The following is a 14,079-nucleotide window of genomic DNA, read 5'->3' as shown; positions in this document are numbered from 1 at the left end:
GCTTGTTCGTCCTACGGAAATTCTGCGGAAGTCTATCGATTTGATGCCGGCAATTTGACAGATCTATTTCCGTCCTTTATCCCTCCTGCTATCTAATAGCTTCAACCGTTTCTGGAATCCTTGGCCTACCTCGTCCGCGCCACCACCCCTTGGGCCATCCTCGGTGGGTCTCTTCCGACTTTTGTCAAGAACACTTCTCCCTTCACCACTCTTCCTCGTCGTCAACCTCTCAATCCTATCAATACCCTCACCCAGACCTCTCCACTCCTCCCCACCATACCCTGCATCCCTTCCACCCTTCTTCTTGGCGCGTTCCTTCTTACTCTCCTTAGGCAAACGTACATAATTCCTCTCCTCGTACTCTTTCCGCTCTGCCTCTTCCTTTTTCTGTCTCTCGCTCTTGCTCCTCCGTCCGCCGCCTGTGATGGTAGACCCAATGCTAGGCTCCGCTAGTGGGGCAGCAGATAATTCTGTGCTCACGAACTCATCCAATGTTGCAGATTTATTCGGTTTTCTATCGCCCTTCTCGCGGGGACCTGTCGTTGTGGGCATGGCTGTAGCTTGGATGCGAGGAGGTCTGTAGATGCCGTCATTTTCAGACCTATCCTTCAATTCCGAGTTCGCAGCTGCGGCGGGACGCATGAGTGAGGAGGGATTGGGCCGGTATTGCAGGTCGTCTATTTGATTTGCTTGGAGGAGCGGAGCTCCATTTGTAGACTCGGCATCGCTGTTGCTCTCATTGTCAGATTCTTCTTCAGAGCCAGAATCTTCATCGTCGCGATCTTGCTGAGCCGGCTTTCCATTCGATTTGGGCTTCGCAGCCTCATCTTCTGCCCGCTTCGCATCATCCGCGGCTCGCAGAACCTTGTCGATTTGGTATTTCAAACGCCCTTCTAGAGGTCGAACACCTTTCTCGAGATACACTTGTAATTCAACCAATTTCTTCACCACCGAGTTATCTAGATCCTCGGCATCATCATCTTCAGAAGAAGCGCCGTTTTTGTGATTGCGTAATTTGAGGAGTACGAGGAAGACGAGGTTCTGTAAATATGATAGGAAGAGTTCGTTCTTCACGTCGAGGAGGGAGATTCCATCTTGAGGTGGAATTGGGGAGGCTAATTTTCCAGTAGATTCTGAAGCAGATGATAAAGCATTTGTAAGGCTTTCCAGCAATACTGGAAAGGAAGTCTGTTTTGCCATCGTTTGGAGCAAGGCGTTATTGATGAGTGAGAAACAGAGAGCGGCGGGGTCTGGAAAATAAATTTTGAGTTTCGAGGGTCGGCGGAAGCACCTCGGGAAAACGTTTTGCCGAGCGGCTTACTTATCTGGGAGTGGAATAGGAGCCAGATATTCGGTTCAGCGTTCCCCCGTAAAGTAGCTCTCTGGAAACTTAATTCTAGCTACTCTCAGTCCGTCAAGAACTTTGTTCCAGGAACACGACCTAGCTTACACTGGAGCCTAATTTATATTACCATCCCGCTTGCTCCGATACATGAGTGCGTAAATCTGCTGCGCAAGTTCGAACCCGGCGGCCGTTATTTGAAGGGGGATCTAACTCTACAACGCGTAAGCTCTTCACTTCAGACTCCATCCCGGAAAATCAGGGTTCGAAGTTGTTTTCAGGTAACCATACTGACAAATTTTCAATAATAGATATATATACACCATGCGTTTACGGGACTTATCGCCATCTGCGGCGCTCCTGTCCTCTTTCCTCGTGGCACCTCATGTATCCTCAGCCTTCTACCTCCCAGGTGTCGCGCCCACCTCATATAGCATCGGCGACATAGTCCCCTTAAACGTCAATCGCCTTACACCTATAGAATCACAAGCAGACCGGACTCTGCGCTCCGTCGTATCCTTCGACTATTACCACAGTCCTTTCCACTTCTGCCGACCAGACCCCGAACCGAAAGATGTATCAGAGAGTCTGGGCAGTATATTATTCGGCGACAGAATCATGACATCGCCCTTCGAGCTCAAGATGGGCATCAACGAGACTTGCAAGTCGCCTTGCGCCGAAGTAACATTCGACCAGAGCTCTGCACATTTCGTAAACCGGAGAATAGCCCAGGGCTTTGCATTGAATTGGCTTGTTGATGGGCTACCAGCAGGGCAACTGACTAGGGACATGGTTACAGGAACAGAGTACTACAGCCAAGGATTTGCGCTAGGATCCAACCTGGATGAGGATATGCACTTGAACAATCATTATGATATCGTGATTGATTATCACCAGGTTTCGGAGGGGCAGTTTAGGGTGGTCGGCGTGTTAGTGGATCCCGATTCGAGAAGGACTCCCTTGGATGGGTCGGGATCTGCCGTTAACGATCAGAACCACTGCGGCCAGGGCGGACGACCTTTGACGCTTTCGGAGACAGAAGAGACCACCGTCACATGGACATATAGCGTGTATTGGAGAGAATCGCCAACGGCTTGGGCAACTCGGTGGGACAAATATCTTCACGTCTTCGACCCCAAAATCCACTGGTTTTCGCTCATTAACTCTACCGTTATCGTCATTTTCCTGACCGGCACGGTTATTTCGATTCTTATGCGAGCATTGCGGAAAGATATTCAACGGTATAATCGCTTGGACTCGATTAACCTTGATGATCTGTCTGGGACATCTGCGGCGGTCGAGGATGGTGTACAAGAAGATTCTGGCTGGAAGTTGGTGCATGGTGATGTTTTCCGCACGCCAGGGTCTCCTCTCCTCCTCAGTGTGTTTCTCGGGAATGGTGCGCAGCTCTTCGTCATGACCGGCTGTACTATTGTATTTGCTCTTCTCGGCTTCCTTTCTCCCTCAAACCGCGGATCTCTCGGTACTATTATGGTGTTGCTTTACACGGTTCTGGGCTTCATTGGTGGCTACGTCTCTGCACGTGTTTACAAAGCTTTCAGCGGTGAGCGGTGGAAGCTCAATATTGCCCTCACTCCTTTACTTGTGCCCGGTATTGTGTTCGGGACTTTCTTCGTCTTGAACCTCTTCCTTTGGGCTAACGAGTCTTCCGGGGCCGTTCCCTTCACCACAATGCTAGTCATTGTCTCCATCTGGTTCCTGATCTCAGTGCCTCTCTCATTCGCAGGGAGCTGGATCGGTTTCCGCCAACCAGCAATCCAACCTCCCGTTCGCACAAATCAAATTCCTCGCCAAGTACCACCCAGCACAAGCTATATGCGACCCATCCCATCTATGTTGTTGGTAGGTATCCTACCATTTGGTGCCATCTTCGTTGAGCTCTACTTCATCATGTCCTCCATCTGGTTCAGCAAAGTCTACTACATGTTTGGCTTCCTGTTCGTCTGCTACGGTCTGATGATCATGACCTGCGCGTCAGTTACTGTTCTCATGATTTATTTCTTGCTCTGCAGCGAGAACTATCATTGGCACTGGAGAGCATTCATGACTGCTGGAGCTTCTGCATTTTACGTCTTTGCTTTTGCTTTTATCACCTGGGTGACACACTTGGAGTTGGGTGGTTTGGCGGGTAGCGTGCTATACCTTGGATATAGCGCACTGATTGCTTTCTTATTTTTCATTCTTACAGGTATGTTCTGACCCCCTCCAAATATAAATTTCTTGTACAAGAATTGGTTGCTAACAAGGTCGGATAGGGTCCATTGGTTTCTTCGCCAGCTGGGCATTTGTGCAGAAGATCTACGGATCTATCAAGATCGATTAAAGGAATGATTTAGAGAACGAATGCAATTTTTAGTCAAAATGAAAAGCGGGCAATGCGATGTATCATAGGATAATGATTTCCGAATTTTCAGCATTTCCGTTGATGCGTAGGCGGACGGTGGGATGGCGTCTTGAGGGTCTGTAACAACAATTTAGAATATAAAAAAAATCATTCTTTATGTTTCAAGTCTGCTGCTTTTCCTTTTGAGTTTTTTGCGAGACTGTTAGCTTGATTCTATCTTCCAAGATATGTTTACCTAGCTCCAAGTTGGCAAGTGCCACTCTTTAAACAGCATTAAGATGTTAGGAGGGGAGCCGCCGCTTGTTGAACCTCGCATTCGGTGGGTTTGGGCTCTTTATCTTGCGAGCATCTTTGTTGTGTCATGTCGCCCTAGACGGATTTTGTTGCATGTCGAGCGCATCGGTTATATTTATAAGAGGCTAGAGAGGAACAGCCAACTTTGTTGCATGTCGAACGCGTCTCGCCTATACTGATATAGCGACTTTAAAAGGTACATCCTAGTTCGTTGGGTGTCCAGCGTTCGGCTATGTTTGTATAGCGAGGCTAGAGTGGAACAACCGACTTCGTTGCATGTCGACCGTTCTCGCTTATATTGGTAGAGCAACTTCAGGAGGGACCAACCGATTTCGTTGCATGTCGAGCGTTAAGGAGGCTCTGCTAGGAAGCATGGAGAAAATATTTTCGTTGCATCTCGAACGCGGCGGTGAATCTCTTCTCTTCTCACTGTTATACAGTGGCATGGACAAGGTGATTCTGTTGCATGTCGAGCGTTAATAAAGCTCTGCTAAGATGCATAGAGATCGCTTTCGTTGCGTGTCGAACGTAGCGGTGAATCTCTTCTCTTAGTGTTATACCGAGGTATGGGCAACGTGGTTCCGTTGCATGTCGAGCGTTAATGGGGCTCTTCTAGGAGGCATAGAGATCGCTTTCGTTGCGTGTCGAGCGCAGCGGTGAGTCTCCTCTCAATGCTATGCAGAGAGGTATAGACAAGGTGATTCTCTTGGATCAAAATCTGCAAATCCTATGCCTTTCTGTAAGGTATACTGTGTAGAAAAGGCAGAAGCATCACATTACAAATTTCGCGCTCCACTTTCTCTGATTTTAGCTGGGAGTGATTATTAGAGAGACCTGTAGATGGGATATTTTCTCAAATGTATTGAGTATCTCTGTCCTTTTACCTGTTGCAAATAATAGGACTAATATTCTTTAGTATGGTGTTTGTTGTACGTTTAGCAATTTGTAATCAGTTTAATTCTTGCCTAGTCTAACTCGAGTATAGATGAATGCTAGCAGTGCTTGGATTATGCTTTAGATGCTAGCTTGACTTGCAGTTGACTGGATTCCGTGTCTTGGGTATATCTTCATCATGGGTGTTGCTAGGGAATATGTGAAGTGGAACTCGGTCCCGTTAAGCTGGAAATGACATAATAATACTACTCATCGAAGAGTAAATTTGAATTTTACCTTAGTATTAGGAATCGGGCCTACGGGGAGAACAATGAAAAATGAATTTGGATGGGGTAGGGGAACGGTATAGAATGGCACAATACGTCAGCAACTCTCTGGTACAGTCACGTGTGGGTCTATCTCTCATCGTAAGGGGAGATCAACATATATATATCAAAATATGCAGAAACCTTCTAACAACTGGAGGCCCAACAAGATCCTTCATATTGCCTTACGCAAAACCCTGAAATAGTTGAAGCTTCTCCCAGAAGCTTTTAACAAAACACCATGACTGTAATGTAAACTAAAACCCGTTCATTCATTTCCAGTGATACATTCCATAACATACAATATAAGAGTTTATTATTCCACACATAAACCAGATGGCTAGGGAGGTTGTTGATGCAACATATATTGTACTAGATGCTCAAGAGCTGCCGTAGAGTCTCTTAATCATTCTCGTATTTGGGATATCATATTATCGAACAAGATGTGATACAGCGCGAGCTCTCAAAATGCTTGGGTTTGAAATATCAGTCCTCATCGTCATCATCAAAAGTCTCCAACTGGAATACCGAGGGCTTCTCCTCGCGTCTCTCCTCGCGCCGCTCTTCGCCCAAGCCTGCACTGATACTGGCCCTCCTCTCCATCTCTCGTCGCCGTTCCTCTTCAATTCTCGTTTTCTCTTCCTCTCTCAATCTGTCTTCCTCCTCCATAATCCGCTTGCGTTCTGCCTCTAGCTCTGCGCTCTTCTCCGGATCAAATGTCGCCGGATCAATCCCTTTATCCATCAAGATCTGTAGGCTGGCCAACGCACCTCTCCTAATAGTCTCTTCCGAGGGCCATGGTGTAAACGGGAGATCAGCAGCTGGATTTAGCCATTGTGAGAATTCGTTGGGCAACGCGGTACTTGACGTTGCATTGGTAGCCTGCGAGGTTTGCTGTGCCCCAGCCGCTGGAGTCCCATTCCCATTCCCATTATCAATATCCATAGCTGTACCAACGGTCATCTGAGTATCCATATCCACGCCATTGGTGACCCCAACGGGCGTCGTGGATCCATTTGTCTGAGTCTCCGATTTGCTTTCCTTTGGAGTGTTTGCATTCGTTGCATAGCCCGCATCGGCGCTGCCAGGCCGAGCCTCAGGTTCTCTGTATGTACTTGGAAGAGTGAACTTGCTAATGCGTCGCGCATACGACAGCAATTCGGAATAGGATATGGGGTTTGTGGTGTCGGGGAAGCTTGTGGATGCAACTGATACCAAGGCGCTGCGTGTTGTGGTGAGGAGCGTAAGAGTATCCCGGATTTGACCGTCAAGTTCTTGGGAATTGGCGCGTAGAGAGAGGATCTTGGCGTAGTTGGACTGGTGAGTTGATACTACGGGCAAGTCAGCTGGGCTTTTTGCAGGTAAGATAGTTCAGAGCTGCGGAATGAACGTACATTGTTCCAGCCCCTCGTTCAGCCCAGCATCGGCAGCTACGAGATCGTTGGCAAGTGTAGGTGATGGATTGTAAGTTGAAATAGAGTTGATCAAGGCCGCAAGCGCCTTCTCGACCCGCTCAAATCGGTGATCAATCATTTCATCCATGGTGGCCGTCTGTATGTGTTTTCCGGTAATAAGATAGCTACAGGAAAGGATAAAGTTGAGATTATTATTCGACCGCGGATACAGCAGGCAGGGAGGGTTGACGGAATGGGGTTAGCGCGGGTTTCCGCCAAATCGGGCGCTATGGATATCTTCCCCACACCCCCGTAGTACGAAGTACATACCCGATGGACAACGTACTGTACGATCTTTGACACTGGAAAGTTACAAAAGCCAAAAAGCCCATTGACTAAAAAAACATACAATTCTAGGCCACAGCCTCATTCCAGATAATGGCTTCCCGCGAGACCAATCGAAAAGAGAGCCCTACGAGGCTTTCACTCTCGTTGCGGCTGGAGCTATAAATCTCTTGGGAGACGCCAATTGGCCATTGCTCGTATACGATTATCATTCATGGCACCAGTGGCTGGAGACACATTTCCAATAACGCCAAGTCAGCACTAATAGCTGCTGTCAGCGCTCATAAAACGTGCGTTGTATCCGTCGTACTTCAAGCCACCATTTAGTAGAAATACACATGGTCCATGTTAACTTCCCCTTGTAGAGAGTCCTACCGTGCCTTCAACGTGCCTTCAAGCCGTAGTAGCGGCGGCCGCATTTAGGTATTTCAGCTTAGCCCAAATACTGGCGGAGCTGAATCTATTAAAGAGCTAGTCTTTCTATATATTTATTGTCGTTCATGTTATATCCCCATCTCTCCTACCCTGTATCTGAATTCATATACTCACTCGGCGTGTGTCAACTTTCATTCTCTGTTCTCCGTTGACCTTCAGGATTGTACATACGATGGGTGCAACACCTACAAAGATAACCAAGCAGTGGGCTGATGGGCCTTTCCAGCTTATCGAGACTCCGAGGAAGAGGCTGGGCGTAAGTCGCAACCTGTACGCACCAAGACGGCGCCTGACATCAACCAGATCACAGACCCCAAAAAAGCTTCTGGGGCTGTCAATGCGGCTACAGAAATGGCCCTAGTCCACAACTTTATAATTCGTCCCTTGAATTGCATATATCTCCAAGCTCCCAACGTCAAGCTCGAGCAAGACATCGCAGACTTCGTTGCATTCATGCATGCGTGGGCGGTAACGATCCATGAGCATCATGAGACCGAGGAGAAATTATTCTTCCCGTGGCTGGAAGAAGATATCGGCATCGAGAACTACATGGAGAAGAGCGTCGAACAACACCATGCCTTTGCGCCTGGTATGAAGCAGTTGGACGAGTACGTCGCTGCGTTGAAAGCAGGCACGGAGGATTATGATGGCGCCAAAGTTCGCGCTATCATTGATAGCTTCGGGCCAATCTTGACACAGCATTTGAGTGAAGAGATTCAGGCCTTCGAGGAACTCGAAAAGTTTGGAGACAAGATTGATTGGAAGAAGTGGAGTAAGAAAGTTTCGGATTACGCTGTTGCACATGTTGATAAGGTAACTTTTTGAACTTGTGGGTGTGGCCCTGCTTGAATTTATTGCTGACTTTAATTCAAGGAATACGGTATTCCCCTTGTTGTTACAAACATGGACTTAACATTCGAAGGCGCTATACATAGCACTGTTTGGCCACCGTGGCCCTGGATTGCAGGATTGGTATTCCGTTGGCTATATATACCAAAGCAGAAAGGCGCTTGGAGATTCTCTTGCTGCGATGCACATAGCATACCAAAGGAGCTGGAGTTTGTGGAAGGGTAGATGAGTGCTTCCTACAATGGCTTTTTAAGCACCTTTGGGGGTTAGAGTGGAGTTGGTGCCTTCTGTTAAATACCTGATGCCGGTTGGAGTTTAGAACATTGTAAGAGCTTACTTACTTTTTAGGAATACATACAATTTTGTAAGGAAAGGGAAATGGAGCACATCGCTCAAATGCAAGACGCATAATTGATGTGCTGCTGTAACGCCTCCTCGCTGCCGAAGGATCGATTGCAGGGAACATAACGAGCTCATGGTGTCAAAGTCTTCATATCACTATTAATTCGATTTGCAGAAGAATGATACTTGGAAGTGGTGAGTCGACAGTCTAATTATTTGTGTGACGAGATAAACGGAATGTTGGCATGGTAGCTGTGTTGTGTAACTGCAACTCAACACTGTCGTCCAATAACCTAGTGACACACAGGCTCCCAAGAATCCTTTACGCAAGGTCTCCAGAGATATCGTCCGATCCTCTGAATAAAATGTCTGCAATCCACAGCTTTATCAAGAGACGTTGACTGAATCTCACAGCGAACGAAGTATCAATACCCTCACAATCACCGAAGACATGACCAACTTCCTCGACCTCCCCAGCGAGCTTCGCAACCGGGTATATGAGCTGTGCTTATTGCACCAAGAACCTATTAGCCCTTCGTCTGATTACATTCCATGGCAGGGGCTCTCACTTGGGCTCCTCCGCGCGAACAATACCGTCCATCGCGAAGCCAGCTGGCTGTTCTACGCCCAAAATCGCTTTGATTTTACCATGGCCACCCCTGAGGACGTAGCCTCGTTCCTCGAGACAATCGGACGTAATAACGCAGACTGTATCCGACATGTCTATATCAACTTTCCGAACCTCCGCGATCTAGAACCAGGTAACGTCACCCTCGTGGAGGGCAGCATCGGCATTCTCGCGAACATCCAGAGCGGCTGCGCCAATTTGAGCACGCTCACGACGTGCTTATATAGCACAAATGCCATGTTGCTTAAGCTCGACGCACTAGACTACCCGAAGATTATTACTGAGGCGTTAAAGCTAGTCAACACTCGCTTCAGAGCCATTTTGTCCCTACAAGAGATTATTGTCGAGGTGGATGAGGACGGCCCGAGCGACTATATAAAAAGGAAAATGGAGAATCACGGATGGACAGTCAGTGAAATAGAGTATATCGAAGAGTGGGGCAGCGGCAGGTCTTTCAGTGGCATGGAAGATAATTGGGATTATGATTATGGCTCCGATGATGATGATGATGATTATGACATTGACTATGATAGTGACTTTTGGAGAAGAGCGGGGGACTGAATGCTTTTTCTGGATGCGCGCGAAGGCTACTCGCTGATGACAGGCAGGGCAGTGGTTCATGCCTTCCATTGCGCCGAGATAATCAAATACCTGACTGAAACTCGGGGCAAAGCTCGTCGTACTAGACGTCCATTTGCAGCTTGAGCTAGGAATGGAAATTACGGAGCGAGTCTTTACTCTAGGTACCGTCTTCCTTCTGTATCTAGACCCGTAGTAGACATTAAACAGCAATGGCATCACACGCGCTCGTCGACTCAGTTTTTAGTAACTTAAAATCATTTGAGTGTTAGCAGTGACGGAAGAAACAGACGTGCTTGGGGATCAAAGAATTTGAGGTCCGCAGGCTGCTACTACCCAAACCTGACCTTAATCCAGAATCCGAACCCTAGCTATCCTTAAACACTATTGATGACTTTAGATCCATCTACTAGATGTTCCATGATGTCTCTTGGTAGCAGCTTCGTCCCATCTAGACAAAGTGCTAACGCAGCCGCATCTTCATTCTCAACTCGAATATGAATGACAGAACATGCACACCAACAAAAGTCAAGTGGCGTGCTCATTAGAAAATGAATAATATTATTTATCCGAAGTCGAGCCAACTGATGAGGCTAATCGAGACGATCTTCTATAGCATGTGGCAGACAACGGCAATTTGAATAGAACTTTCGTTGACTTTATTGTAGATTTCCTCACCCCGTTCTTTGCGAATATCATGACGTATATGACTGCGAATGGCTACGACCTCAGGGACAATATTGAGCTGCAATGCACGGTCTTGCCGATGTGGAAAGAATAGTCGCAAGAAAAGATGTTGATAGCAATTCATAAAGCCGGCGAGAAATCCAACTTTAGATTTGGGGAGGCCGTCCGCCTCGTCTCCGAGTTCGAAGCAGCCGCATCTTACTTTCTGAAGGAGAATCTAAATTGGAATTACAGGTGAGTTGCATTCTACATAATAGTTTGAGCTGACATTGGGCATTTCGCAAGGTGAAAATAACCTTTTTTGTGATGCAGGAGGTGGGATAGTGGTGAGTTAGCCGCTGAGAGTTCAGGAGGCTATTGGGAGGTGTCCGAAGGCTTTCCCTGACGTTATGTTTGGATAGAGCGTCACCATGTGGTGGCAGGTATTTTCAACTTAGAGAGAAGATCTGATTCGAATCTACTATATTCTTTTCGTTCCAGAAGTATTGCGTGCCTTTTCAGACGGAGGATGTACGAAGTACGAAGTAATTGATAATTGCACGTCCCTTTTGTTGGCAGAGTTGAGATATGCACAGCCCCTTCTACGGTGGCCGAAGTGGCGCCTCCGGTGTCAGCGATGCCCCGCGACGCCATCCCGCGGTGTTCAGTCGTCTGGCCTCGATGATTATTCAGAGCACACCAGTCTCCATCTCATCCTGCTAAAATACAACCCACAATCTCGAAACGCACAACTAACGCTTGGCCTAGACCCTCAGATCGTCGGCCTCTGGGACTCGGGAATTCTTCTATTCTTTCCGGAACGGCGCATTAGACACTCTATACTCGGTCATTGAGCGGGCGCTAAATAGCCTTGGAGGAACACAGCCTCGACGACCTGCCTAGAAACCTCAAGCCGTACCTGCATGGTTCAACATTAGTATTGTCGCAAAACACACTGCGATTCGGGCCGAGTTTGCGCTTAAGGACTGGTATAAGGTGAGCAAAGAGAAGAGCCTCTTTCATAGCCTTCCATCGCTCTTGAGTATCAACAGTAGCTAACTGCGCCCGCTCTTCTAGTTTCGCCTTCTATTGCCAACGTTCCTACGTCAACGAACTGTGTTGCCTACGTTGAGAGACTCTGATCGTGTCGATACCCCATAGTCGAATTTTTTTAGGGAATTTAGAATCACGGAACTAGAAAATGGGAAAATCGTAAGTAGTAGCGGTTCCATCACTTCTTGTTACAAGGCTGGCTGGACCTGTTGTATCTACTCGGCTTGGAAGTTACCAAATTGGAATGACTGGCGCAACAAGGACAGCCGCAATATGAATGGTCGTCCGATACACTCCCGACGTTGCGTGTTTGATGGTCGACAACTGGATCAAGAAATCGCTTTTGGCCGCCATAGCAAGCAAAGCCCCTGATGCAAAGCCCCGCACGATTCCGTCGCAACAAGACCTTAAGCCAATAACTCCGCTCTTCACGCTCATCCATATGAAGCCGATTCCAGCGACTCGTATTATGGGCGCTAGCATAGCAGTTTAGACATTCCGTCGTACGACTAGTGCAGATGCTGGTCCGTGGGTCTTGATAAGTTTGAGCTGTGATGTTTTGGCCAGCGCTGCCAATAGCTGAATTCTCGACGGACGATAGATTCGGCTCTAGGTGACCCTAATATGGCGACTTACTGCCAGTACCCGGCTATGCCTTGTTCCCCGAGCTTTAACCATACTGCAACACTTTTTAATGGAATTCTGGTTGTTGGTGTATTCTAAGGAGAGCATTAGCTAACTAGTTGTTTTAGCCAGTCGAAACTCTCTCAGGAGCAGCTTAGTGAACTTCAGCGGTCTACTCATTTTGACAAGAAAGAATTGCAGCAATGGTATAAGGGCACGTGCTCGTCGTCCACCCTCGCATTTGCTCTATTAACCAGTTTTGTAGGGTTCTTAAAAGATTGTCCCTCGGGCATGCTCACCAAGGAGGAGTTCCAGAAAATATATAGACAGTTCTTCCCCTTCGGGGATCCTTCTTCGTTTGCGGACTATGTCTTCAATGTCTTCGATAGCGATAAATCTGGGTCGATCGATTTTAAAGAATTCATATGTGCTTTAAGCGTCACTAGTCGAGGGAAGATGGAAGACAAACTTGATTGGGCGTTCCAGCTCTACGATATTGATGGCGATGGCAAGATCAGCTACGATGAGATGTTGGCAATTGTCGAAGCAATCTACAAGATGGTACGCTTTGTCTCTTTACCCTTTTGATATTCCGGTTCCTCCAACAAGCCAGGCCCCGCTTGACCAAGTCGCTACATAGCGTTTTTGCTAATCGCTAACAGGTCGGGTCGATGGTCAAGCTCCCTGCGGACGAGGATACCCCTGAGAAGCGCGTACGCAAGATATTTAGAATGATGGACAAGGACGAGAATGGCAGTCTTGACATGGAGGAGTTTAAGGAAGGCAGCAAGCGTGACGAGACTATTGTATCCGCCCTGTCTTTATATGACGGCCTTGTTTGATTTGCATTCGGGCGTTTGCGAATTGCATGGAATGAATTGACTGAAGGATTAACTAGATGGGAAAGCATTCCCCTCCCACCGTCATTTGTATGTTTGCTCACGATTATTCCCTATCTACGATTAAATGACAGGGTTGCTTGCTTAACAATGATTTGCCTGGAGGACTGTTGGGCGGAGCAATTGCATCATGGGAATTTTCTTTCATCGAGTCTATTTGACCGTCTATTTCCAATAATAAGTGAACTGTTTCGTTCCCATAACCTCATCCCCAAACGCCCCAGCCTTCCCATCCCCACCAGCACCGGCACAAACCACCAACGGTAAAAAGTGCTCCTCACCACCCTGGGGATGTGCCTCCTTCGCACCAACCCAGTCCCTCCACCCATTCAGCATTTCGCCCCTCTCCTGACTACTCTCTAAACCCACCGTCTGTGTAAGCTTATCACTCCACTCCTTATTCCTCTTCTGGACACTCTTGTCATTCGCAGCCCCGGAAAACATAAGCCGGAGATTATGGAGAGTCGGCATCCCAGAACCAACTATAGCGACGCCGGTGTCGCGGAGGGGTGCGAGGGCGCGGCCCATTGCGTAGTGTTGGGCGGGGGAGGCGGAAGATAGCACGGAGAGTTGGATGATGGGGATGTTGGCCGCGGGGTTTATCAGGAGCATGGGGACGAAGACTCCGTGGTCCCAGCCTATCCGCCATCTTCTTGTCAACAAAATATTGGTACAGATAAATTATACAAGAGCTTACCTCTCTGATCATCCGTCTGAGGATTCATCCCCGCCTTCTGAAGCACGTCATAGACTTCAGCCGCAACCTCAGGACTTCCCGGGGCGTCATATTTCAACTTATACGTCTCAGGCGGGAACCCATGATAATCATAATACAGGCTATGCTTCTTTCCGTTACTGATAGTAGGATTCCGCTCATCCCAATGCGCCGTGACGAGGACAATTGCTCGCGGGGCAGAGGCGGTTCCCAGGCCTAGAATTTCTGGCACTCGAGTCCTCATTGATTTTATCAGTCCCGCGTGCCCGGGATCATTCAGGATGGGCATCGGTCCACCGCCGTGGCAGACTGCGACTACGGGCGCGCGGCTGGCCATCGTGCTGTAGGTT

General features: G+C 47.9%; 6 protein-coding genes across 6 annotated transcripts; 3 read left to right on the top strand and 3 right to left on the bottom strand.

The window, feature by feature from the left end:
* Positions 1-63: 63 nt before the first annotated feature.
* On the bottom strand, positions 64-1,200 carry BP5553_06309 (Uncharacterized protein; the record flags this gene model as incomplete). Its single annotated transcript, XM_032014932.1, has 1 exon — positions 64-1,200. One exon carries the CDS (start codon positions 1,198-1,200, stop codon positions 64-66), a length of 1,137 nt encoding a protein of 378 aa, XP_031868353.1.
* Positions 1,201-1,666: 466 nt separating this feature from the next.
* BP5553_06308 (uncharacterized protein) lies at positions 1,667-3,686 on the top strand (the record flags this gene model as incomplete). The annotated part of the gene is made up of 2 exons (XM_032014931.1): positions 1,667-3,551; positions 3,619-3,686. The coding sequence occupies 2 exons, from the start codon at positions 1,667-1,669 to the stop codon at positions 3,684-3,686; spliced, it is 1,953 nt and encodes a 650-aa protein (XP_031868352.1).
* Positions 3,687-5,686: 2,000 nt separating this feature from the next.
* On the bottom strand, positions 5,687-6,742 carry BP5553_06307 (Uncharacterized protein; the record flags this gene model as incomplete). Its single annotated transcript, XM_032014930.1, has 2 exons — positions 5,687-6,531; positions 6,595-6,742. 2 exons carry the CDS (start codon positions 6,740-6,742, stop codon positions 5,687-5,689), a joined length of 993 nt encoding a protein of 330 aa, XP_031868351.1.
* An 804-nt stretch (positions 6,743-7,546) lies between these two features.
* Positions 7,547-9,754, top strand: BP5553_06306 (uncharacterized protein; the record flags this gene model as incomplete). Its single annotated transcript, XM_032014929.1, has 4 exons — positions 7,547-7,630; positions 7,678-8,187; positions 8,248-8,432; positions 8,980-9,754. The coding sequence occupies 4 exons, from the start codon at positions 7,547-7,549 to the stop codon at positions 9,752-9,754; spliced, it is 1,554 nt and encodes a 517-aa protein (XP_031868350.1).
* A 2,652-nt stretch (positions 9,755-12,406) lies between these two features.
* On the top strand, positions 12,407-12,957 carry BP5553_06305 (EF-hand protein; the record flags this gene model as incomplete). Its single annotated transcript, XM_032014928.1, has 2 exons — positions 12,407-12,676; positions 12,778-12,957. The coding sequence occupies 2 exons, from the start codon at positions 12,407-12,409 to the stop codon at positions 12,955-12,957; spliced, it is 450 nt and encodes a 149-aa protein (XP_031868349.1).
* A 222-nt stretch (positions 12,958-13,179) lies between these two features.
* On the bottom strand, positions 13,180-14,066 carry BP5553_06304 (Extradiol aromatic ring-opening dioxygenase; the record flags this gene model as incomplete). The annotated part of the gene is made up of 2 exons (XM_032014927.1): positions 13,180-13,652; positions 13,712-14,066. The coding sequence occupies 2 exons, from the start codon at positions 14,064-14,066 to the stop codon at positions 13,180-13,182; spliced, it is 828 nt and encodes a 275-aa protein (XP_031868348.1).
* Between the last annotated feature and the right edge of the window lie 13 nt (positions 14,067-14,079).

Source organism: Venustampulla echinocandica (genome assembly GCF_003357145.1).
Source record: "Venustampulla echinocandica strain BP 5553 chromosome Unknown scaffold_4, whole genome shotgun sequence".
NCBI lineage: Eukaryota > Fungi > Ascomycota > Leotiomycetes > Helotiales > Pleuroascaceae > Venustampulla > Venustampulla echinocandica.
This window is presented reverse-complemented; position numbering and strand designations above follow the sequence as displayed.